A 23,715-nucleotide genomic window follows, 5' to 3' on the forward strand; every position below is an offset into this window, starting at 1 on the left:
TTATTAATCTGTGTTCAGATTTATTTTCGACGTCAAATCGAAGCGAAATACACGAAGTTCAAAAGGCGTTACGAATACGAATCAGAATATTTATTCACGTTGTGATAGTGCTGCAGTAGGCGGCAACATTAATATAACGGCAGCAGGTCATAACCTACAATAAAGGGCGACTATGTACATACAAAGGACAAGTTTAAATATTCGGGTAAAATAGGAATGCGATACACGTGAATTTAATACGACTGTAGTCGTGATTTGCTGAATCCAGTGCCTTTTCAGACAGGAATTGGTAAAGTAGTGGTTAAGTTTTCGGTATAAATGTTGTTCCGAATTGTAGAGTATGTTTAGTTCTATCAAACAACTGCGTTTCTTTGGAAACATTATGCTGATAATTTTTTTTGTCATGACATTAGTCGCTCAAGAAGCAAATGTCTTTCGGTTAAGCTTTACATCAAACAATCAACATGTTAACATAAACGAATGTTGGCCATCAAGCGACGCAATAACGGATACTATTAATCCGCTAGGTGTCGCCGACGACTAGTGCAATTACAATTAGTTGTAGCTCACAAAACTAAAAAAAACACGGAAAGTTTGGGACGCTATGATGCGTAATAAAAACAATTCGGTCTGTCGTCATGGCAACCATTGGCACGCCGCATTGGACAGCACAATAGAACTACAAACTCAAGTCTGCTTGGCTTCTAGTATTCCCACAAACAGTCCGGGCCAATTGTAGCTACAGAGGCTTTCATGATCCCCACGTGATCGCTGGTGATATAATCGCCACCGGTTTCTGGTTTGATGGCCAGTTTGCTGCTGGGCTGCAGTTGAATCAAAAACGGCTGTTTGGTGTCGCTGCTTGCCATGACGACCTTGTCATCACGCACTGTCCAGTATTTGCCACTTGGCGCTGTAAGAAAATACCGTGTTTACCACCGACTGAATTTGGTGCTTCAGAAATTGTATGTTGTTCCAACAAAACTGTTTGACAGAAAAGAGGAAAAAATAAGTAATTACCTCTTATTGCATATGCTCCATCCATGTACTCCAGATAGAATAGGTCGTACTTTGATCTGTTACCTTCCAGTTTTTCTCCTTTAACTCCTATAAAGCCTTGCGAACCGCGGAACACGATTATTGGCCTACAAACAGAAACACAAGGGTTTCAATGTCGCGTCCATAAAATTATTTTTGCTGGATCTTAAATGTCTCTATATGTTCTGTAGAACGAGAAAAAGTTGAGAAAGTGCAAAATTTGAGTTTTGTTATCGAAATTAGGTTTTCAGGACGATCTACTAGATTCTAGTATAATCCCGTTAAAGATTTGCATCATTCAGTGATTTTAGTTTTATTTCAAAATAAATATTTTTTAATGCACCTCCCCAAGGGTTAAATAATAATTAGTGGCCCTGAAGAGGAAAATTGAATTTGATTTCAAAAGAGCGTTTTATGTGCAACGCAAAACCTTGCACAATTTCTAGTTTAGCAAAGCTCAAATTATGTTACCTGTTGGTAAGACTCCATACAAATTCCTCAGCTTGTGGTCCAACCTGTAGGTGACCTGATAGAGCAACACTGACATGCTTGCCGTTGTTAGTGCCCAGTTGCAGTTTCCTCCCGTTCCATGTTAAGTTGAAATCGCTTCCCTCAGCACTGAAAAACAACCCGAAATGTTTTTACGATCTATATGTGAGTTAAAATGTGTATGTTTCTTAAATATACAGTCCGTTTAAAATGTGTATGCAGTTTTATATGAATCAACTAGATCCCAAATAAAAAATGGACTTAAATAGTCAATTTTTAAACAACACACTAAGTAAAGAGAACACGTTCATGAAAAAACAACAAAAGGTCCAAATGACTCATTACAGTACTGTGGGGTACATGGGTAAACAAACATTCATAAACGCGTTTACTTTTAGATGCCAAAACAAAATCACTTAATACCAATACCATGACATTGCTTTAACATGTAACAAATTGCGACGGATAATGCAACGTATGCGCGCTTCACTTATGATGCTGTACCAAACCATTTGATAAGTTTAGTAGACGCTTTTACTGTCTGTACTTTGAGATATAAAATGTTTGTGTGCGAAACGTATGTTACCATGCGGAAGCCCCATCGGCCTGGATTGCATTCCCAGCCACTCTCCAATATTTGTTCCTGTCGTTTTGCAACCAAACTTTATCGGAGCCCTTTTCCATTTCCAGCTGAAATATTTCCGTCTCGTCAGCTTCGATCTGATTCGCGGAAAGTTGGAGACCTAAAGCGTTAAAAGTGGTTTAAGTTGGATTTTCGCGTACTTTTTTCCTTTATAATTAAATTGGAGACGACAAGATAACTTGATTTTTGGACGGTCGTCACATTGTGGAGGCGGGGAGGGGCCTCGACAAAAAACGGAAATAAAAACAATATATGGTACAGTCGACGACAAGTCATGTAACAAGTGAATTCCCACAAAACATGGCGATGTAAATTTCGTGTAGGCTAAATATGTACATTTACGTTTCAAACTTTTTCACAAACACAAAGGCATATCGTTTGTCAATACAGTGTTGATCAGTTTATTCATCACAAAATTAGGTTAGTACAATTTTCCTGTTTTCTACAAGTAATGCACCAATAGTAGCCTACTAGGGATAAAAAGTCACTGTAGTTTCTATTAAAACATTATGTCTTGATGGCTGGTGATTCATGGATTCTTTGCTGACCAGCGTTTTTCAAAGCAGCCCTTGTAATGTGGGAAAAACTACATAGCTCTTGACGCAGACTTGTCCCTTGGGAATCGTATGGGCAAGCTAGACAAGAGCTCAGGTTTTCCTGATAAATGTTTGCCTTGCTGGTGTCCTATTTGCATACAATGTCAGTTGCATTGCGGCCTCGGAACAAACACACCTAATCACAGCTTACACCCAGTTACGCTTTACACGCAAGGCAAGAACGTGCGGGCTAATTGCGACAGAGCACGATGTCGGATGCGCATCAAATCCCGATTCGTGTCATGACGAGCCATGGTCACGTGATCTGGCCGGTCGCGCCAGGAGCGTGACGTCACCGGTCGGCAAATTTCCTTATGAGGCAATCGTGCGGTTGCCGTGCTACGCCCCGTGCGCCCGACCGGCCTGGCGGGCCTTCAAACCTCCTACTGCGCTGAGGTTTGCTCTGAGAGGAGTATACTGCTTTTTCAGATGAACCGACCTTTGCCTTATTCATTTTGTTGCACTAGCATTAGGGCATGGATTTACCGTTGTTGTTGTGTACAAAATCCACATTAGTGTAAGCATTGGCTATTAAAGTCCAGCAGAACCGTAAGTGTGACTAAGCTTCATTGTGTGGTTTTGCAGCAACAAAGCCAACTTCTTGGTCAGGTCATTTATCTAGATTTCGCAATAACGAACTTTGACGTTGCAAAAACTGTTCACTGTTAGCGTGTTCATGCAACCTGACAGGACTTGACAAATTGCAAACACGCGATCTCCACGAACTGTAAGTTTACTGCTCATACAGCGGATGTGAAAACTTGCAACCGAAACACAAGGAAGTTCACTCCTACAGCCATGAATATTTCATTGAACTCGAACGGCCAAAGAATTGTTTAGGTCTTGGGCTGCGTTACATACATTGTGGCTTTTCTTACTACAGCCGTTTCGTTAGCAGGTTGATAAGCTAGACTGGATTTCGATAAGAATGATTGCGTACTGCCGCACAAAACCAAAACCGCTGTTATGCGATTTTTAGGTAATTACCGGGAATTTTTAACTAAGTAATAAAACTTTACAAATGGTGACTTGGCCGAAATGATAAGATACTCAGATGACGTCATAGCGATAGCGTATATTTTTTCATGCAAAAATGCATAATTGCGGTTTTTCCATTTCACCATGCCCAAGTTCGTTAGTTGAGCCGATATAAGTCATTGCATTTTGGGATATGCTTTTACCTTGTTTTCCAGACACGTATTTGTCCTTTTTCGTGGACTTTAAGCTTATCTGCGGGTGGGCATCCACAAAACTGAAATGCTCATCTGTGGTTGGAGTATCCTTTCTTGTCTGTAGAACTCCTTTTGGGCCAATATGTGTGAGATACCTAAAATAATGTTATTGCTAACTGTTATATTTTTGGAACTTTCTTCACACGCTTCTACGTTTTACGTTTTGAAATCTAATGGTTAATGAATATGTTAACTGATATCAAAACTTCCCAAACGTTAGCGAACTTAAACAACTCTTTCTACACGGAAAAATCGTCGTTAGGCAGTAACAAAAACTTGGTAAAACTACAATATGCATATAACAGCTAAGCGTGATACAAACTTACTTTTTGTTTGCTTTGGATTTGAATGCAATCTTGCCGTCGTAAAACTCAATAGTGTAGGCAGTTTCATTGGAAAGTTTTGGTTGAAGGCTTCCGTCGCATGCAAGGTATGTTCCATTGGGCAACATTAGCGCATAGGATTCATCCGCGAAGACCAATGTTATCAAGGCGTTCGGTCCCCATGGTATAGGCTTATTCATTCTCACTTCATTATCCTCAAGTATAGCGTACCTCTTTCGTCTTCCATTCCAGAGGTTGATCTTAAAATGGATTTAAAAAGATTGTTCCATTCGTGCGCGACAAAGTATGGTTAGTTATTGGCTTGTTTAATAAACTTTAACTATAGGACTGGCAAAAAGATCCTGTATAGTCAATGACTAAACCCAAACTGATTTACATGCCAAAATTATGCTCGTGCATTTTTATAAACCTGTATATCTTTTACATTAAAGTCTTAAAAATGTTGCGATTAATATTTGCGTGATCATTTCGTGTTTTTGTTACATTTTTGGGTATCAGTCTACATGCGGGGCATATGGGGATTTTCTTGGATTCATGAACCTTTGTTTTAGCAAAAATGATTTTTTACCAAACTTGGAATTATGAAGTATTTAGCTACAGGAAATCGTTAGCAGTATGACACAACGGCTGTATGTTAACGAGGGAAATGCGGTTTACCCGAAAGGCACAAATTGTCAAGAGCCCTTGCAATGAAATGCCGTTGAAAAGTCACGGCCTTTTTATTTTTATCTTTGCGATAGCGCGCTAAAACAAAACGATTACGTCGTTTTTATCATAACACCAAATGAAAAGTCTCTACCAAAAAAAAAAAATACTGGCACAGGGGGTAAAGTCGGACTCGATTTAGGTCCGTTTTTTAAGATACCTTAACCCGAACCCGATCCGAAAAGCCCGGCCCGACTTACAACACTGCATCACACTGGTTTCGGGATAAACAAGTTATATCAAACTTACCTGTGGATGCATAGCAAGGTGTACAGTCCACAAGGTGGACGAGTCAATCGACGGACAAAAACCGTTTGGTTCGCCGTCCTTGATGCCAAAAAATGTTTTATGTTTAGCGCTTTTTATTGCCCATCGACCTGTTTCGACCGTTGCTTCCACTAGAAAACCATTCTCTTCACCTGGTTCCGCGTCATCACATGTGATTATTCCGTTACGGTCAGAAGCCAAATACTTGCCCAGCCAACTCTGCAAACAGCAACAGTTTGGTAAAACCAGTCCAAATGTTACTTGTTTTTAAATCAGCTGTAGTACGGACGGGTGAGATCGTTTGTATGAAACCATTGTGTGAACTAATTGGTTTGTGAGTGCAGTTTTGCAACCGCAATTATAGCACAAAGGGAGTGGTGATCTCCTGAATCTCTTTGTATGTTATTGTACGTTGCTAGATAACAATCTAAAGGTAGTTATGTGCTTTTTAATTTATACCTGTTTGCAAGGCAAAACAGCTTCGTCAAATTTTGACAAAATGTTTGTAATCAAATTTTTTTTAACTTAAAAAACGTTTTAATACTGGGCGTGGCTAGTAAAACCATAAAAGGTTCAATCGCATTAAAAAAAAACAAAGCCACACCCTAAAAACAGTCAAGCGCGCATGTTTTGCACGATCACTGATTCAATGGCCCGGATGTGGCACGAATGATGACTTGGCAGAGGACTACATTGCGTCAAAGCTGATAACTGTTGTAAACAGGCCTTTGCGATTTTAGTTAATGCTAGTTGAACAACCACTCTTAATCAGTTTTTTTGTGACTTTATGAAAGAATGTAGGTTGGTTATTTTTGGCAATTTACATAAATTGTGTTTTTCGCAAAGTCACAGTTTCGTCAATTTTGTATATTTCTATGTGTCAGGGATTGCTGCAAACTTTACATCGTTTCTATTTGATTAAATTACAATTTCTGCTCCGATATTTATTATCTTTCAGAACAAAAACCCCTCATAGTTCAACCCATTTGCATTAATTGTAAACTTGTTAAATTTGATTAAATTTTGCACATCTAACTCCAGATTTGGTTGTCCATACTTTTCCAAGTAGTTCCTAAGTTCTCGAGACTCAACACACGAGGCTAGGGTAAACAGGATGCTGTGACGCGTTTAATTGATTGAGATCCAATGCGAAATTCGACATCAATTGTTTCAAATCTCGATGACGCGATTGTCGGTTTAGCTGATTTTTGTCTCGACCATTTTGTCTCTAATCACTACCATTACGAACTTTCAAGGTTTTTTCTGCACATGAAATGCTAAACTCACAAAAGTCATGTAATACGTGAATGTGAGATCAACATTTCAATCAAAGTTGACCCAGTCACATTTTGTCGTTTTGTTGGATTGGTTGATGTGGTAAGAACCAAGGCCATAAGCGCTAAAATTTTACGATAAGGTGCTAATTTTATGCATAATTTTGCATTGGTTTTGTCTTAGAAAGAATGCATTAAATAGAAAACCTACTTTTGAATTTATTTTACCCAAAACTCCAACATAACCAAATCTGTACTTATATCTTGTGTTGGATATTTTCTATGTCTGGCAACATACGGGGAATTCCCATTAGTATCGGACTAACCAACAGCGAGGGTAACTAGTAAACTGCTGATCGGGTTGGTTCGTGTCTAGACGTTTTTGATCGGATTTGAATCGATCCGGTTGACAGGTCGTGAGATCAAATTACAATCGATCGTGGATAATGTTAGAGAATCGGGACCGGGTGTAGATATTGGAAAAACCTAAAATCTCTTGGACAACTGGCTAGTTGGTGACCCCAGAGAGTCTCCTAATCACACTCTACAGTCAGGAAACGTCAGTCACAATTCACCAGCACCTTATTGTGCACCGCTTTGTTACGTCACACAACAAAAAGTATGCACTAGCATCTTTGCTTCACGGTGCTATTTGAAATTTACACATAGTACATACGGAACCGACAGAACTGGTGTAGTGTAAAGTTTAAAGTAACTGCCAAACTAAACATTCAAGTCGTAAGGACTTTTTTGAGCTATCATGGCTAACATCGCCAGCACTGTTCGAAAGTGAGTCGTAGGTTTTTACTTAAACGCGTAAAACAATGGCTACTGTTAACAACCAAGGCTTGCACCTAAGTACTTCCCATCCATAGAACTTCGCACATTGTAGGCCTAAATCAAAATATCGGTGTCCAGTCATCAATTGATCGGGAAGTCAGTCGTTGAAAGGGAAGTCAACCTAAGTTTACTTGAGGTTTTGCGGTATCAAAGCCTTTTGAGGCTGTCAAAGTGACTGCATCAACCCCATACTAGGGTTAAGAATTACAGAGATTGACTTGAGTGTGCTGAATTTGTCAGCTAAGTAAAGTAATCCCATACTAGGGTGTAACATACGTACATTTCCTTAAAACCAGTGTTCATTGTAAGGCATTAATATAAAAAGCCAAAACTATTAGGTTTCAATTACCACAACAACAGACAATTTGTTACACTGTGTTTTTCAGTAATAGCAAGCTCACCTTGAAATAGACAACGTTGCCTTCGGGGCTTTGCTCAAGATGCCAAATTTGTTTGGTTTTCAGGCTTGTTCCGCTTGCGCTAACCTTGTAGGCGAACTTCTCAGCGGTTAAATACTTGAGTCCTGAAGTAATGAGTCCAAATGATAACTTAAGATGTTCACTTTCGCCGTTTGCTGTCATGTTGGTAGGTCTTCCGAAGTTTGGCAAGATACAGTGAAATAAATACGACTGTCTATTCAACGACCTGGTGAAAGTAAAAGATAATGATGAGACCGAAGTAAGTGTAACAATGTAATTGTCTGCAATAATGGCTACGCACAATTAGTTCTTGCGATCTGGCCGACGCACCGATGCAAACCTTCTAAATGACTGATTGTCACAAAGAACGCCTTCAATTAGACTTTTAACCCCGTTTGGTAAAGAAATGTACCAAGCAAAACTGTGTCTATACAAGTAATAACACCAACCAAGCGCTTAAAAAATGAAAAACATCGCCTTTGCTTTTTTAATAAACACATCACAACATATAATGGTCACGCTGGACAAGATAAAATTCATGCTTTTGCCTTTACTCTTTTCCAAAGCTACACATGCACAAACCTTACAGCTCTGAAAATTCAGATAGATGTTGTTACACTGCAAAGAGCCTGACTCGAATTAACTACTTCCCCTTTGGCTGGTGCGGCGTTACACACTACACCCGGCAGTGCTTGCTACTTGAAGAAATCACCGAATGCGTTCAATGCAGGCGATTTATTTTCTGCGCGCGGCGCGTTTTTCCTTAACTGCTTGGCACCCATGTAGCGGCAACTTTGTTGAAGAAAAGCGGAAGAAACACTTCCATTTGAGACTGCATGGTTACATTTTTTGCGTTGACTTACTTCTTATCAGCTAACGTTACTTCACATAGAAAGTATATGCTTGGTATTTACCATGCTGCTGCTGCCACCCTCCCAAAAGCTCGCCTAGATCGTCTTACTGAATATAGCTGTGTTTTAACTCCCAACACAGCGATGCGGTAATCATTACTTCTTTCAGCATGATCGTCTTGATACACGAAAAAGCGACTCAAAACAGCGTTAACGCCTGATCTCGATAGACGGTGTCCTCCCCTGGGATAGACGGCGGTCGTTTACAACCAACGTGAGTCTAAAAAGGCCAGAGACAGACGCGGTGTATTTTTTCGCCTTTTCCACCAGTTTCCCGTCTGTTAGTTAGGGAAAACATAAACCGAAGACGATTTTCCGTAACACGTAATCTCCTTCGCATCTGACTCTTTTCCTTTTCCCCTGACAGCACTTTTGTGGTGCGTGTGTCTGCTTGGTTTTAAATGCCTTTGAGCGTGTCTGCAACTTGTTTTGACGTGATGGCGTTTCCGCCGCAAAACTTCCTGTTCCTAAGTAGAAACGTGCCGTTAAAGGGGGTGCGTTTGGGCTTGATTGAGCCATGATGTTCTTTCAGACTAATGTCAAGTTGTATGTGAATAATCTAAACTGTAATGAACACTTTACACTGTGCGATACAAATTTACAACAGCTTCATGTAGCATACACACAAGGCGGTATTCTTAGATAACCAGTCTTGCTACTTCACTAAACTGCTGTGAATCACAGCTGAAAAGCTAGGCACGGCGTTAGACGCCCCGTAGACGTTAGATAACAGACAAGTTTAAAGACCGCTATACCAGTGGTCGGCAACCGCCGGTCCGCGGCCCGGTACCGGTCCGCGAGAAGTTTGTTACCGGGCCGTATACGTTTTCAGGCCAAATGTTTTGAAACATTTTGCCCATGCTTCCCGGGGATTATAAACTATAATTTATGCGTTTTTATTCCAAAAAATTGTAGTTTCTTGAAGACTGGTCCGCGATAAAATTTCAGTTTTGAAAACGGTCCGCAGTACAAAAAAGGTTGCCGACCCCTGCGCTATACGAAGTTTGCTCTGAACTGAACAAAACCACTGTCGCTGCTTAAAAAATTCATTGAATTGAGCTTTTGAACAACTTGGCTTAATCTGCAACACAAATCCACACAAGGTTTCCACTCAGCATGTTGCCATGTACAAAGGTTTACTCCTTCGCATACAGTCTGGACCACATCCACATTGCGTAATGTATTTTGGCGCCCTTCAAACGCTACAATACACGAATGCTCAGGAATCGATCGAGAGCAACTACAACTTTAGCCCTTGTACCTCCTGGTGCTAGTAGTTTACCTAAAAATGAAATACAGAAGCCGGATTTGTGATATACTAGGGTCTGTTTACCATTTAGATGTAAACACAAGCCGGCAGCGTGTTATGATGCGATATGTACATATGCCCATCAAACGACCAACCACCGACCGGATGCATAGAGCGCGTGTCATATCCTGTTAGGTAAGAAAATATGATGACAGTCCCCACAACGCGTTTCTTTGGTTGCGAACCAACGAGCTACGTGGCCTTGGTGCGGGAGTTGTTTTGCATTCGTTTCATTTTGGCATGTTCATGCGAGTCGTCTTTACCAACTGTTTTGTTGTGTCGCCTGTTCTGTCTGATCAAGCACCCTTTGCATAAACACATTACATTGAACATACAAAAGACCTCAAAAGATACGGGTTAATCTACAGACCGTAGCGCAGATTTTTAAGTTCTGAACAAAAATCCCTATGCCGAACTTCAAGTGCTTAGCGAAACTATTGTGCACAAACGGTCTAATGCTCATGCAAACGTCAGCAGTTGACCAAACAACATATTCCAGCCTACACACTACGAGAAGAATAACAGCATTCAACCCAAACAGGATGGTATCACATTTCATATAGCTTGCTCTTTAATTCTTGTCAAGAAAAGGTTTGAACGAAGTTTTGAGTATGTATACAGGTACACACACATAATTTAGACTGTTCTAATAATGCAGAAATTACACAGTTTAACGTCTCAGCAAAATGATACATCTGTGTCCGCTTAAAATTTGAATACACACAATATACAAAGCAGGCTAATACCAGCAGCCGGCGATGACCTTTTAATTGTGCCGCGCTGCATAACGCTCAAAGCAAAGCGCCCTAGTCAAGAGCAATCTTAGCTTGTTGAAATAAAATTTTAAGTATCACTCAAACCGCTCTATTATGACGTTTATGCTAGGTCACACTTACAGATTGGCCTATTGCTGGTTTACAAACAATCTTTGTGCACAATACCGTGGCGAAATTTGCGCAAAAAATTTTAGACAATTTCATGGAACTGATAATAGTAAACTGACACAAAGAACCAAAACGTTTAGGTAACAATATTAACTCCTTTTTTGCTGGTTGTATTCTGTTGAATATCCAGTGAGAAATAATGTATTGCTGTTTTTCAGCTTAAACGAGTTGTTTATTCACCAAAATGAAAAACAAAATGTTCAAATAACTTTCTCAATGTTTCGTTTGTTTAGTAAAGTTGTTTGACAAAACGATTTAATTCCTTTTCAGTTTTACCTCAACCCCATATTAACGTCGCGGACATAAAAGTATTATTACAATCCAACAGCGTAACATACATCCAAACAGCCTACTAACTTACATGGCACTACCCAGTTGCACAGATAGTTACCTTACAAAATGATTGTTGTATTTTTTTGTGTCTTCGTTTGTTCTACTCACTGCTACCCCTATGCATCCGTGGCAAATCTAAATGGGTTTGTCGACGCCCGTGATTACAAGGTGTTTATCCAATAATAAATAATTTACATGCCTATCTGGAGGCATAATAAAGCAGTATTGGGTGTTTGCTTTGCGGTTGGCCATCTGGAGTGCCTGAAGGGAAAGCAGACATGCAAAGTAAGTTGGCTTTTGACACTTGACACACAATAGGATTTGTGAATGAACATATGGTGTCAATGATTACCGTGTGAAGTTGCACTGGCGGACTACCACGTTCGTTTGCTTGTGTTTCGGAGATTATGAGCTCTAATTAGAAGTAATGTATAATTCACAGACACAATATTGCTAATGCTAAGACCAGAAACACGTTCCGAATACAAGTTAAAAATGACTTTAAACCTTGTTTGATTTCGCGTCTAAGATAAATGGTATTGTAATATGACTTCAGTTACTAATAATTAAGTCTCAATTTAACGTTGGGCGAACTGGGTTTAAACGAATGGAGATGGCTGTTGACTTGGGTATGAAAGCTTCGTTAAAAGGATTAGAATTGATACAATGACCCAATCGAAAGTCACAAGCTTTTAAAATAAAGAAAATGAAAATGAACATTGTGCGATATTAGGGAGACATAGGCAAGTTTCGCAGATGATTCATATAAGCATTACACAATAAGTATTGTTTACTTTAACCAAAGACAAAAACAATAAAATAACTCGGGGTTACATTCTATTCATGCTTTAAGTAGCAGTTTCACTTCTGTTTAAGTCTATGACACGCGAAAGTTATGTTTGTTTACTCCCATAAATGTTTTGGTCATTCAATTGTAACTGCACAGTTAAAACAACACAATTCAAGTGGCCTGTGACTAAACAAGCGTAAATAAAAAGTACAGATCGCTGTCAAACAAAATAGTATCCATTATTTCTGTGTGTTTGGTGAAAGATTTGTCATCCAGCCTCTCCCCGCATTTTTTTTTTTCAATGTAGGGTTTCCATTTCTGGTTGGCAAAAAAATCCCGATAATTTTAAGAAATATCTTTGTTAAATGAACTATACCAAACACTTTTCACCTGCATATCTCGTGCACGTAAAACCGCTTACCGGTATCCAACAGTGAAAACACAAAATCCCTGTAATCATTGTTTTTCATCAATAAGACAAACCAAACGATTGGTTTGTATATTCACCTGGTGAGGTATTTCTTCTTATTTCTTTGTTTCATTTTTATCCTCGGTGGGAGGGCGGCGCCAGCGCCTTACAATCAGGAAGCTAAATGCTTTTGCATGAATCGCCCAAGTAGGCCAAAATAGCCTCACTTGAAAATTGTAATATACTGGACGCTTGAAATCCGGACATTGTCATTAAAAAAAGTCGTTACCGGACACATGTTTTATTCCCGTAATTCTGGTTTAAGTTTTGTTTTTGTTTTTTTGCAAAAAAAACACAACCGCTATATTTAAGTGTGCTAAAGGGACTTTCCCGAGAGTCCGAGACTATCTTAATTCTTGAATTTGATTCGGCATCGGAATTTCGATTTTTTACTTTGAGCATTTTCTTGTCCTGGTTGATCGATTGACAACCGAAACATGTATGAAATTTGTGCTTTATTTGTTGGAATCGGCTTGAGAATGTGGTTGTTTCGAATGCCTCGTGTTTTATTGTGGATTTCTTCAAGACCAGAGATCGAGACTCCTCTCACTTCATGGGGCCGATGTAAGGCGTTGAGTTTAAAAATAATAATACTTTACCGTAATAATGCTGTCTCAAGAATTCTCAACATGTTACATATATTTAATTGAAGCAACTTGTTTCTTTTTTTAGTGATTGAAGGAGAAGCCCTCATGAGAAACTCTCAAAGTTATCAAAACAAACACTCATACCATGGGGTAATAAACTTATTTTTATTTTTGCATGAATGAATTTTCAAATAGGTTGTAACGTATAACAATTTTCAAGCCTGTATCATACCGATTGTTGAGGTGCTATAATTGTGCAAGATACCCAAAAAGTTTAAAATATAATTGCTTTGTGTTTGTATATACTGGGTAAACTATATTATAAGTCACCAGAAAGTCTGTCTGAGGTTATCTAAATAGTGGATATTTTTAATATCCGAACTAACCCTCGTCTTGAATTTGTGGATGCTGTGTCTTTTTACTGTTGTACTCCATATTTTTGGGGGGTGTATTTCTCTCCACACAATTGTTTCCATTTGTGTGGTACCCAAATTTATATGTCATACATGATATTTCAGAGCACTCTTTTGCTAGCCCTGATTTCATATCTCAACCTGAATGCTCCATCTTCAGTTGAAATCCTGTTTATTGTAAGTGACACTTAATTGGAAGTTTTCTGCATTTTTGTTCTGTATTTACTTACCATAAATTCTTTGCATCAAGGCATCCGATGTAATATCGGCTGTGGCTTTATACTTGTTTGCCCAAAAGTTTCTAAGAAAAGAGGTATGACAGTGGCAAATTAAAGGTTAAGATGGATTCTGGTACTTTCATAATTTTTCTTTTTTCTATCCAGTTGAAATCCCAAAAGGAATGCAAGGAAAAGCTATTTAAAGGGGTTTCTTCAATTCTTATTAAACCAGAGCATGTTTCAAAAGTTCCAACTATCATCTGTGCATTGTAAGTTTATTTGCATGCAGTTGTAGATTTTTACATGAAGCTTAAATATTACCTGTTTTTGATTTATAAATATGCCTAATGTTTTCGAGATATTTTTTTGGTTTGTCGCACTATATGACGTCACAAAAAGTTTAGGAATGCCACACATGGCAGTTCTACAGGTTATTTTGCTAGTGTTTCAAATTAAAGCATGTTTGTGTGTGGCAATACTGCAAAAAAGTACCTTGACACTATCTTCAAACAGTTCATTGAAAACAATAACTGCAGTTGAAATCAATGTATATTGGGATGTGGTTCTGAATAATTTATTAACAGCAAATGTTCACCATCTTATACTTATTGTTGTGTCTTCAGTATCACATATATCAGGGTTGGGCAACATTTTACATGTTGAGTTCCAACTTAAATGGAATCATTCAATATTTTAATTTTTTGGCAATTGGCATTAGTATTACTATCCTTGTTTAACTGTAACACTGAAACCAATTGTAATCAATGGTTGGTATTTGCAGGTACATGTGCAACCCTTTCTCATTGGCAACTTGTATTTCTAAATCCTCAGTAACTTTTAACAACCTCTTTCTAGCTTTGTTCTTGCTATCTGCTGTGCAAGGTAGAGTACAATTTTATTGCCAAAAGGTGTGTATTAACTTTGGAACTGCAATTAAACATTTCTAATTTACAGGCAGTATCTGGCAGATGGCATTTTATGTTGCTTTATCCACTTATGAGACACTATATCCTGTCCAATTGTTATTGGCCACTGGTTTATGTGCATGGAAATATCAGGTAACTGTTAAACACCCTGGATGGAATACATTTAACAAAAATTTTCTCTTTCATAGTAGGATATTCCTATGGTGATAATATTGGTACTGATACTGATAAACAAGTACCTTTTTTGAACAAAGTAAAATATTTGTGTTTTAAGGAAAAACCTTCTACTTTGAAGATATGCTATTTAAAATCACTTGCCTGTTTTACTTTTTGGATGGCATTGATTCTCACTTTGTCATTTTTGTGTGAACCAACAACATCATCACTACTTTCTCATTATAAATTCATGTAAGTAGATTTTTGCAGTCAAAACTAATTACAGTGCCATGATGTCTTATTTTCTTGGTAACAGCCTTTGAATAATCATTTTAAACAGTATTCTTTTGTATTTTTTATCTGCTTGTTCAGATTATCAGCACCAGATCAAACACCCAATGTTGGTGTCTTTTGGTATTTCTTTACTGAGGTGTTTGACCATTTCCATACATTCTTCATATGTGTATTTCAAATCAATGTTCTCATCTACAGCATTCCAATGTCAATCAAACTAAAGTAAGGGTCCAAGTGCTAAGTCTACCAACAAAATTATTGCCAAAGTAGGCAGATAAAAAAATCCAACTTCAGCAAATAAACCTTGTTTGTACTGTCTAGATCGCATCCCGTATTTCTTGTTTTTATGCTGATAGCAATCACAGGAATATTTAAATCCTATCCTTCTGTGGGTGATGCATCATTATGGTTATGCCTCCTTCCACTTTGGTCACATACCTTCTCTTGTAAGTTTTATTAGTTAGTAGTGCTTCTGTTAATCATTTTTATTCAATGACTTGTAACAATTAAAAACAAATAAAAATTTTTGCTTTTAGCCCAAAAAGCAATGCTACCTCTTCACACATATTCTATCTGCATTGATATGACCTTTTTCACACATACATAACCTGACTTGAGACAGAGTAAGATATAAAAACAATCATGTATTTGTAGACCTTAGGTATCCATCGGTTACTGGAGCAATGTTGTTAACCAGCACCATCCTTTGTCCAGTGATGTGGCATATGTGGATTAATGCACATTCTGCAAATGCCAACTTTTATTTTGCAGCCACATTAGCATATACCACTGCTCTGGTAAGTCCTCATAAAATTTTATTGAAAAAACAAACCCAAAATCCAACCCTCTATTCACAGGTGTCTATTTCCTTAATATTAAACCTGACTTCAGCATTAAAAAGGATGTAGACCTAACGTTTACTGTGTTGAGAAAATTAGAACAATTTCTTGACTTTTGCTTATAAATAAGACTGGTGTTTGTGCAATCATCATCTAACGCAGTGTTTTTCAACCTTTTTTATGTCATGATCATGACACATTTTTAGCAACCAAATCTACCTTGCGACCCCTTTTTCAAAAACTTCCAAGGGTACCTGCAGCTAACAAGGCCCATTAAAAAACTATTGCGTTCAACTGAAAAACCATTTAACCATTCCAGGCCAACTTCGGCATGATTGTTGCAGAGGTTGATATTAAACATCCATTAAATTCTGAGGGCGTTTGCAAGTTTTGTTTTTGTAGAATAACAGTTTAAAAACAATTAAAACTTGGGCCTTAATGCAAACCTATGCTGTTAATAAAGCCCAACATTTTCATGTTTTTAAAAAGAGTCTAGAAACCAATCAGACTCATTTATACTTTGCTTCGGTCAAATAAAAGTTTAAACAAGCAACATTATTAACTCATATTACACATATACTGTTAACTAAGACATATAACTGTTAATCTGAAGGTACTAAAAAAGAATAAACGACCCCTTGACATTTGATAACCAAAAATACTAAACGAAAGATTACTTCCACAAACATCTTATTCGGACATTTTATCTCCCTAAGAAAGCAAAAAAGCAAATTTTGTGCACATCAGTCGCTTTTACTATAAAAAAGACTCGAGAAAATAACAAATTATAGTTGGGCCTTAATGCAAGCAATGCCTGATAAACAAAACCGTAATAAAATTTATTTGAAGTAATTCTTTTTTCCAGATCGGATAATGCTCCAATTAAACTAAAATGACTCCATTACTAATATATCTTGATAAGTTTTCATTTCGACAACACAACTTTTTCATTTTTGCTACCAATTTTAACAAAAAATAATAAAAAGTTGAAAATAAACACTTCACAATTTGGATTGGTCATGAAAACAATTACATATAACTTGCAGGTCCAAAACTTTGTAAATCATTTCAAGTACATATATATTTTAAAATTACATCAAAACGGAAGCATTTTTTCTGGCACATAAAAAAATATTAGCAGTGGGCCATATTACCTTCCGGGCCTATATACCTTCAGGTACCTCATATTTTGTTTTTGTTCATTAAACTCTCACTTTGGGCTAAGAGAAAGGGTCTGCGCTTGTTGGTCCGTTCGGTTTTTGTACACAAATTGTCTTGTTACAACACACTGACATGCTTCACTAACTACAAGTGTTTTAATATTTTGACGGTCGTTTTGGCCACGCGGTGCTGTGGTACTTGCATTAATTTATCTTCTGTATAGTGGCGTAATAAAGCAATAAACAGTTGCTTTTTAAATATTTATCAAAGGCCTGTTGGCCTTTACAATGTTATTTTTTATGCCAGGTCCTAATTACAACTGATACGGCGATGGCGTACTTAAATTGGCACGTTCGAATTCGAGAAGGATTAAAACCTTGCGTTGCTGGAACATCAGAAAAGGCAGTTCTGAGACTGATGAATTAATCAATAAATGTTGGTGATTTTTCCAAGTCGTACCCAACCTAGAGAGTAATGTTGCTGCTACATTATGTGAAAGCCTGTGCTGTGGATAGGCTAGTACTGTGTACTTGTTCTGCTCAAGTCAATAAACGGAATTCTGCGTTTGGTTCATTCTGTATCGCAAGGGTTGCCCAACATACGATTTTTTGACCTCTTGGAGGATACAGTCGCGATATGTATTTTATGTACTTGGCCGTGAAGTGAACGAAAGGTATTTAGTTTTAAATTTGCTAGGTACTTAGTTTCAAAAAGTGATATGAATGCATTGGTGTAGCAAGAAAGATATATCCAGCCCTAGGGGGAGGTTCATAGATGGATTGCCGAAATTGTTCAACTCAATTAAGTAAGACTTTAATGGACTTTTCGAAGAGATATTATAAAATAAACCGGACAATTCCTATATTTCACCGAATTGCATATTTCACTTAATCGCATATTTTACTAACCTGAGAGTATTTGAACTGAACAGTATCTAACCCTTCAACAGGCAACATGGTCATCGACGATCACCGTTTATTTAATTGTATAACTGAGAATGGAAAGCATTTTCCAAGTTACGAAATCCGTCAATGAATTCAATGGAATATATATATTTCGCCTACAAATGCTCGATTTCTATTCTTCTGCTGTTGACTATTTTCCATTGCCGGGTGTTTCTATTTTATCTGCGCCTTTGTGCCCAAAGCTGTGCCGTGCGCGCCTGGTTAAGATAAGACGTGGCTCGCTGTTGGGTCAGCAGTCTAACGTTGCTTGACAAACCAATTCGAAAGCGGCAGTGTCAGCAATGTCTGTAGTGTTCTGTTTTCAGTTTAGAGTTTTCGTCTCACTTTGTTTTGTTGTGTTTTTACTTTTCTTTTCCTTTTATTGATGTATTATCTTGTGGTTTTTATAGGAACTGATGATGCCATTAGGCGAAATATATATATTCCATTGAATTCATTGACGGATTTCGTAACTTGGAAAATGCTTTCCATTCTCAGTCATATTTTACTAAATAGCGTAATTCACTTAATCGCATATTTTGCTTAATCGCGTATTTCACTTAATTGCATAATTCACTTAATCGCATATTTCACTTTTTATGCTCGAATGTGCAATGTGGCAACAGCAACCAAATCGTGTTGAGAAGAATATTTGCATGCCTGACTTCTCTGGCCACTCAATTAACAATTAATGTGTGCAGGCGATCGCTTGTAGTGTCGCAATAAAATGCTATTTGGTTTAGAACAGTGCTCCGCAACCTTTTTTCACGCACGTCACACCATACAAGCTTTAAATGTTCGGCGGCACACCCGAACCCAAAAAATGCGATTTGAATATTTGAAAGCCTAAAAAAGCATTAAGTCAGGGGTCTTAAGCTTCTTTGAGGGCCAAAAACATTTTTTACGTTAGTAAAGCGCCGTAATATTTAAAGTTTTTTGTAAAAGTAGCATGAACAAAAATATTATGTGCTTAAAATGTTGTGCGTTTTTGCCATTTCATGTAAATAACACATTTGTAATGCCATCAACAAGAAACGAATATACAGTGTAGCAAACTAAAAAAAGCAAGTACAATAAACTACTATGTGTGAAAACAATGGCATACAATGACGAAACAATTAAAAACTATGACTCAACAACTGGAATGAATTGCTGATTTTCAACAGGAAGGACTCTTTCCACCATACGATTAAAACGTTGCATTTATTTTCAACCAATACCTATAAACAATGATTGTTTCTTAAAATCGGTGGCCTGACAGGGTATTCCACCTGAGCTAAACACCTAAAATTTAAAAGTTAGTTCGCGGGCCGCACAAAAACCCTCTTAGGGCCACACCGGGCCGCGTGTTTTGAGACCCCTGCATTAAGCCAGTGTAAAGTATATTATGACGTAATAAAACATGAATGTGTAGTGAGTAGTGTAGCTTTAGTTTGGTGGTGTTGTGAACTGTATCATTTGCTATGAATAAAATAAAAACAAATTTAACACAAAAAGTTATACGTTTTGCGGCGGCACACCTCGCATCGTCTTGCGGCACACCAGTGTGCCGCGGCACACCGGTTGCGGAGCACTGGTTTAGAAGATTCAATGCATCGCTGTGACCACGACAAATGAAGTGTTTGTATAATCTTGACTATGATTTTAGGCATGGTTTTTAAGAAAGCTTTTGATTTTTTGTCTTTTTTTTTGTTGAGGTCGACAGGACAATTGAAAATGGGTTTAAACTAGAGATGTACCGAATATTCGGTTTGCCGAATTTATTCGGCCGAATCTGCCACATTTGCAAAGATTCGGTTTCGGCCGAATAATTTATTGCGATTCGGCCGAAACCGAATCTTTTACGAACACACATTTAAAGCGTAAACGTGTCTTTTCTGCCCAGTACCAACAAAAATCGCGTCAATCATTATTTAACACAATATCGCTTTTCCACCTGCAGACAAAAAATCAGTAATTCATTGTTGGGTTGGAAATCATGATTGAGGCAATGTTAAACCCCACAGAACCAAATAAGGACGAAACACAACCATTCTGTACTAACAGCCAGGTAGATAAACTTATGTTTTCATGTCAAACACGTAGGGTACGACTTCGCGTGACGTCATAAATGATTCGGTTGTTTCGGCCGAATTTATTCGGCAAATCCGCCGAATATTCGGTTTCGGCCGAATCGAAATTTCGCCGATTCGGTACATCACTAGTTTAAACACATACTTTATTGATTCACTCAGGCCTAGTCCAGGGCAGAGGTGTGCACCTCTTACATCGATGGGGCAAATATTATTGAAACGATTACGTGAGGTGCAGTTGACTTCACTTCGTTGCGTACCAAGCCTGTGTATGTGATAACAGCTACCAGGCAAATTTGTAAGTGACTCTAGCCGCATTTAATTTGGTCGCAGAAAAATAGTACCGGACACATTCATTTGTAGCACAGCATTAAAATTGTTTAGCAGGTTACACTTGTTTGCCGTAGTATTTTTTATGTCGTTTAAATCAAAGGCAAACCCGAGCTTGTCAACTGTTCAATCCAATTTTGTTTTAAATTATCCCGGCTCTCACGAACCTTCGTTGTAAACAATGTTTTGTTGGTGAATTTGAATTGCAATTAGGTTCATACAAATTATCCTAATCGCACATAAAACTGGAAATTACTGCATACTCTTTAAGTTGACTGTGACATCACATTTTTGCACGCTGAAATCATGTCTGGTTAAAATATTATTTGACTTACCTTATGGTAACCACTTGTTTCATTCCTTTCTTTTGCGATTATCTGTTGAAGTGCTTATGCGAAATACGCTGAGTGTCAAGTTTACTGCAAGGGAACAAAGTTTGCATACCAGCTCCTTTTTTGAGCGCATTCGGATTGGTTACGGATAAGAATGATCAAAACAGAATCAAATATTCGAATATTCGATAAAACGGAATATGCGATTAAACGGAATATTCGATTATCCAGAATATGCGATTAAACGCAATATTCGATTAAACGCAATGTTCGATTAAACGGAATATGCGACAAAACGGAATATTCGATTAAACGGAATGTTCGATTAAACGGAATATGCGATTAAACGGAATATGCGATTATCCAGAATATGCGATCAAACAGAATATTCGATTAAACGGAATATTCGATTGTCCGGAATATTCGGTTATCCGGAATATTCGATTAAACGGAATATTCGTAAACGGAATATTCGATTGTCCGGAATATGCGATTAAACGGAATGTTCGATTAAACGGAATATGCGATAAAACGGAATATTCGATTAAACGGAATGTTGGATTAAACGGAATATGCGATTAAACGGAATATGCGATTATCCAGAATATGCGATTAAACGGAATATTCGATTAAACGGAATATTCGATTGTCCGGAATATTCGGTTATCCGGAATATTCGATAAAACGGAATACGCGATTAAACGACATATTCGATTAAACGGAATATGCGATAAAACGGAATATTCGATTATCCGGAATATGCTATCAAACGGAATGTTCGATTAAACGGAATATGCGATAAAACGGAATATTCGATTAAACGGAATGTTGGATTAAACGGAATATGCGATTAAACGGAATATGCGATTATCCAGAATATGCGATTAAACGGAATATTCGATTAAACGGAATATTCGATTGTCCGGAATATTCGGTTATCCGGAATATTCGATAAAACGGAATACGCGATGAAACGGAATATTCGATAAAACGGAATATGCAATTAAACGGAATATTCGATTATCCAGAATATGCGATTAAACGCAATATTCGATTAAACGGAATGTTCGATTAAACGGAATATGCGATAAAACGGAATATTCGATTAAACGGAATGTTCGATTAAACGGAATATGCGATTAAACGGAATATGCGATTAAACGGAATATTCGATTATCTGGAATATGCGATTAAACGGAATATTCGATTAAACGGAATATTCGATTGTCCGGAATATTCGGTTATCCGGAATATTCGATTAAACGACATATTCGATTAAACGGAATATTCGATTAAACGGAATATTCGATTAAACGGAATATTCGATTATCTGGAATGTGCGATTAAACGGAATATTCGATTAAACGGAATATTCGATTGTCCGGAATATTCGGTTATCCGGAATATTCGATTAAACGGAATATTCGATTGTCCGGAATATTCGGTTATCCGGAATATGCGATTAAACGACATATTCGATTAAACGGAATATTCGATGAAACGGAATATTCGATTATCCGGAATATGCGATTATCCGGAATATTCGATTAAACGGAATATGCGAATAAACGAAATATTCGATTATCCGGAATATTCGATTATCCGGAATATGCGATGATCCGGAATATTCGATTAAACGGAATATTCGATTAAACGAAATATTCAATGATCCGGAATATGCGATTATCCGGAATATGCGATTAAACGACATATTCGATTAAACGGAATATTCGTAAACGGAATATGCGACAAAACGACATATTCGATAAAACGGAATACGCGATGAAACGGAATATTCGATTAAACGGAATATTCGATTAAACGGAATACGCGATGAAACGGAATATTCGATTATCCGGAATATGCGATTAAACGGAATATTCGATTCAACGGAATATTCGATTAAACGAAATATTTGATTAAACGGAATATACGATTAAACGGAATATACGATTAAACGGAATATTCGATTAAACGGAATACTCGATTATCCGGAATATGCGATTAAACGGAATATTCGATTATCCAGAATATGCGATTCAACGGAATATGCGATTAAACGAAATATGCGATTAAACGGAATATTCGATTATCCGGAATATTTGATTATCCGAATGATTCGAATATCCGGAATATTCGATTAAACCAGTGATTCCCAACGCGGGCGATACAGTAGCAAGGGGGCGTTGTGATTTCTTTTCTGATTTAGGGGGCGCCGAGCGTTCGAAGGGGGCGTTATTTATAACATAATGCCCTAGCCAACAAAACACTAGCCAACATATCAACTACAGTGAACAATTGTTTCGTATATTACGTCATTAAACGATTTTTGCGTAATAATGTGTTATTTTAGTCAAAGTTGGTGCGGTTATGCAGTAACTGGGAAGCAGAATGAGTGTTAGTGTAGGTAGTAGGTACAGTTAAACCTTCAACTTGAAAGCAATTTAGTTATTCTGTAACGTTTTACTAAACTTGGCGTCTTTACAGAGTGCATATTAGATTACAGATTAGTACTGGAAAAAATGAGTGATAGCTCATCAAAACGAAAGTGCAGACAGTATAGTGTTGAACATCTAAAGTATGGATTTATTACTTCGCCAAGTAATAAACAGCAACCTATGTGCCTTCTTTGTGAGAAAGTGTTTTCAAACGTGGCAATGAAACCGTCAAGACTTTACGAACACTTCAAGAAGATGCATCCTGACAAAGAAACCCAAAATTTGTCATATTTTCAAATGTTGCGAGACAAGTTTCGCAACAGACCTTCAATATCCTCTCTAATGTCCAAAAAAATACAAAAAAACGACGATGGACTTATTTGTTAATATAATATCTCCAAA

General features: G+C 37.6%; 2 protein-coding genes across 2 annotated transcripts; one reads left to right on the forward strand and one right to left on the reverse strand.

Moving 5' to 3' along the window:
* LOC145219080 (fascin-like) lies at nucleotides 1-8,096 on the reverse strand. Its single transcript, XM_080086452.1, has 8 exons — nucleotides 7,830-8,096; nucleotides 5,297-5,533; nucleotides 4,325-4,581; nucleotides 3,948-4,093; nucleotides 2,114-2,270; nucleotides 1,510-1,656; nucleotides 1,021-1,145; nucleotides 1-913 (listed from the first exon to the last, which is right to left on the reverse strand). Exons 1-8 carry the CDS (start codon nucleotides 8,007-8,009, stop codon nucleotides 705-707), a joined length of 1,458 nt encoding a protein of 485 aa, XP_079942578.1. The 5' UTR covers nucleotides 8,010-8,096; the 3' UTR covers nucleotides 1-704.
* A 4,836-nt stretch (nucleotides 8,097-12,932) lies between these two features.
* LOC145219087 (GPI-anchor transamidase component PIGU-like) lies at nucleotides 12,933-17,770 on the forward strand. The gene is made up of 12 exons (XM_080086464.1): nucleotides 12,933-13,167; nucleotides 13,276-13,340; nucleotides 13,709-13,780; nucleotides 13,854-13,916; nucleotides 13,987-14,090; nucleotides 14,603-14,703; nucleotides 14,776-14,879; nucleotides 15,022-15,155; nucleotides 15,276-15,419; nucleotides 15,519-15,643; nucleotides 15,852-15,994; nucleotides 17,504-17,770. Exons 1-12 carry the CDS (start codon nucleotides 13,041-13,043, stop codon nucleotides 17,621-17,623), a joined length of 1,302 nt encoding a protein of 433 aa, XP_079942590.1. The 5' UTR covers nucleotides 12,933-13,040; the 3' UTR covers nucleotides 17,624-17,770.
* Nucleotides 17,771-23,715: the final 5,945 nt, after the last annotated feature.

This window comes from Phallusia mammillata, chromosome 1, assembly GCF_965637545.1.
Source record: "Phallusia mammillata chromosome 1, kaPhaMamm4.hap1.1, whole genome shotgun sequence".
Taxonomy (NCBI): domain Eukaryota; kingdom Metazoa; phylum Chordata; class Ascidiacea; order Phlebobranchia; family Ascidiidae; genus Phallusia; species Phallusia mammillata.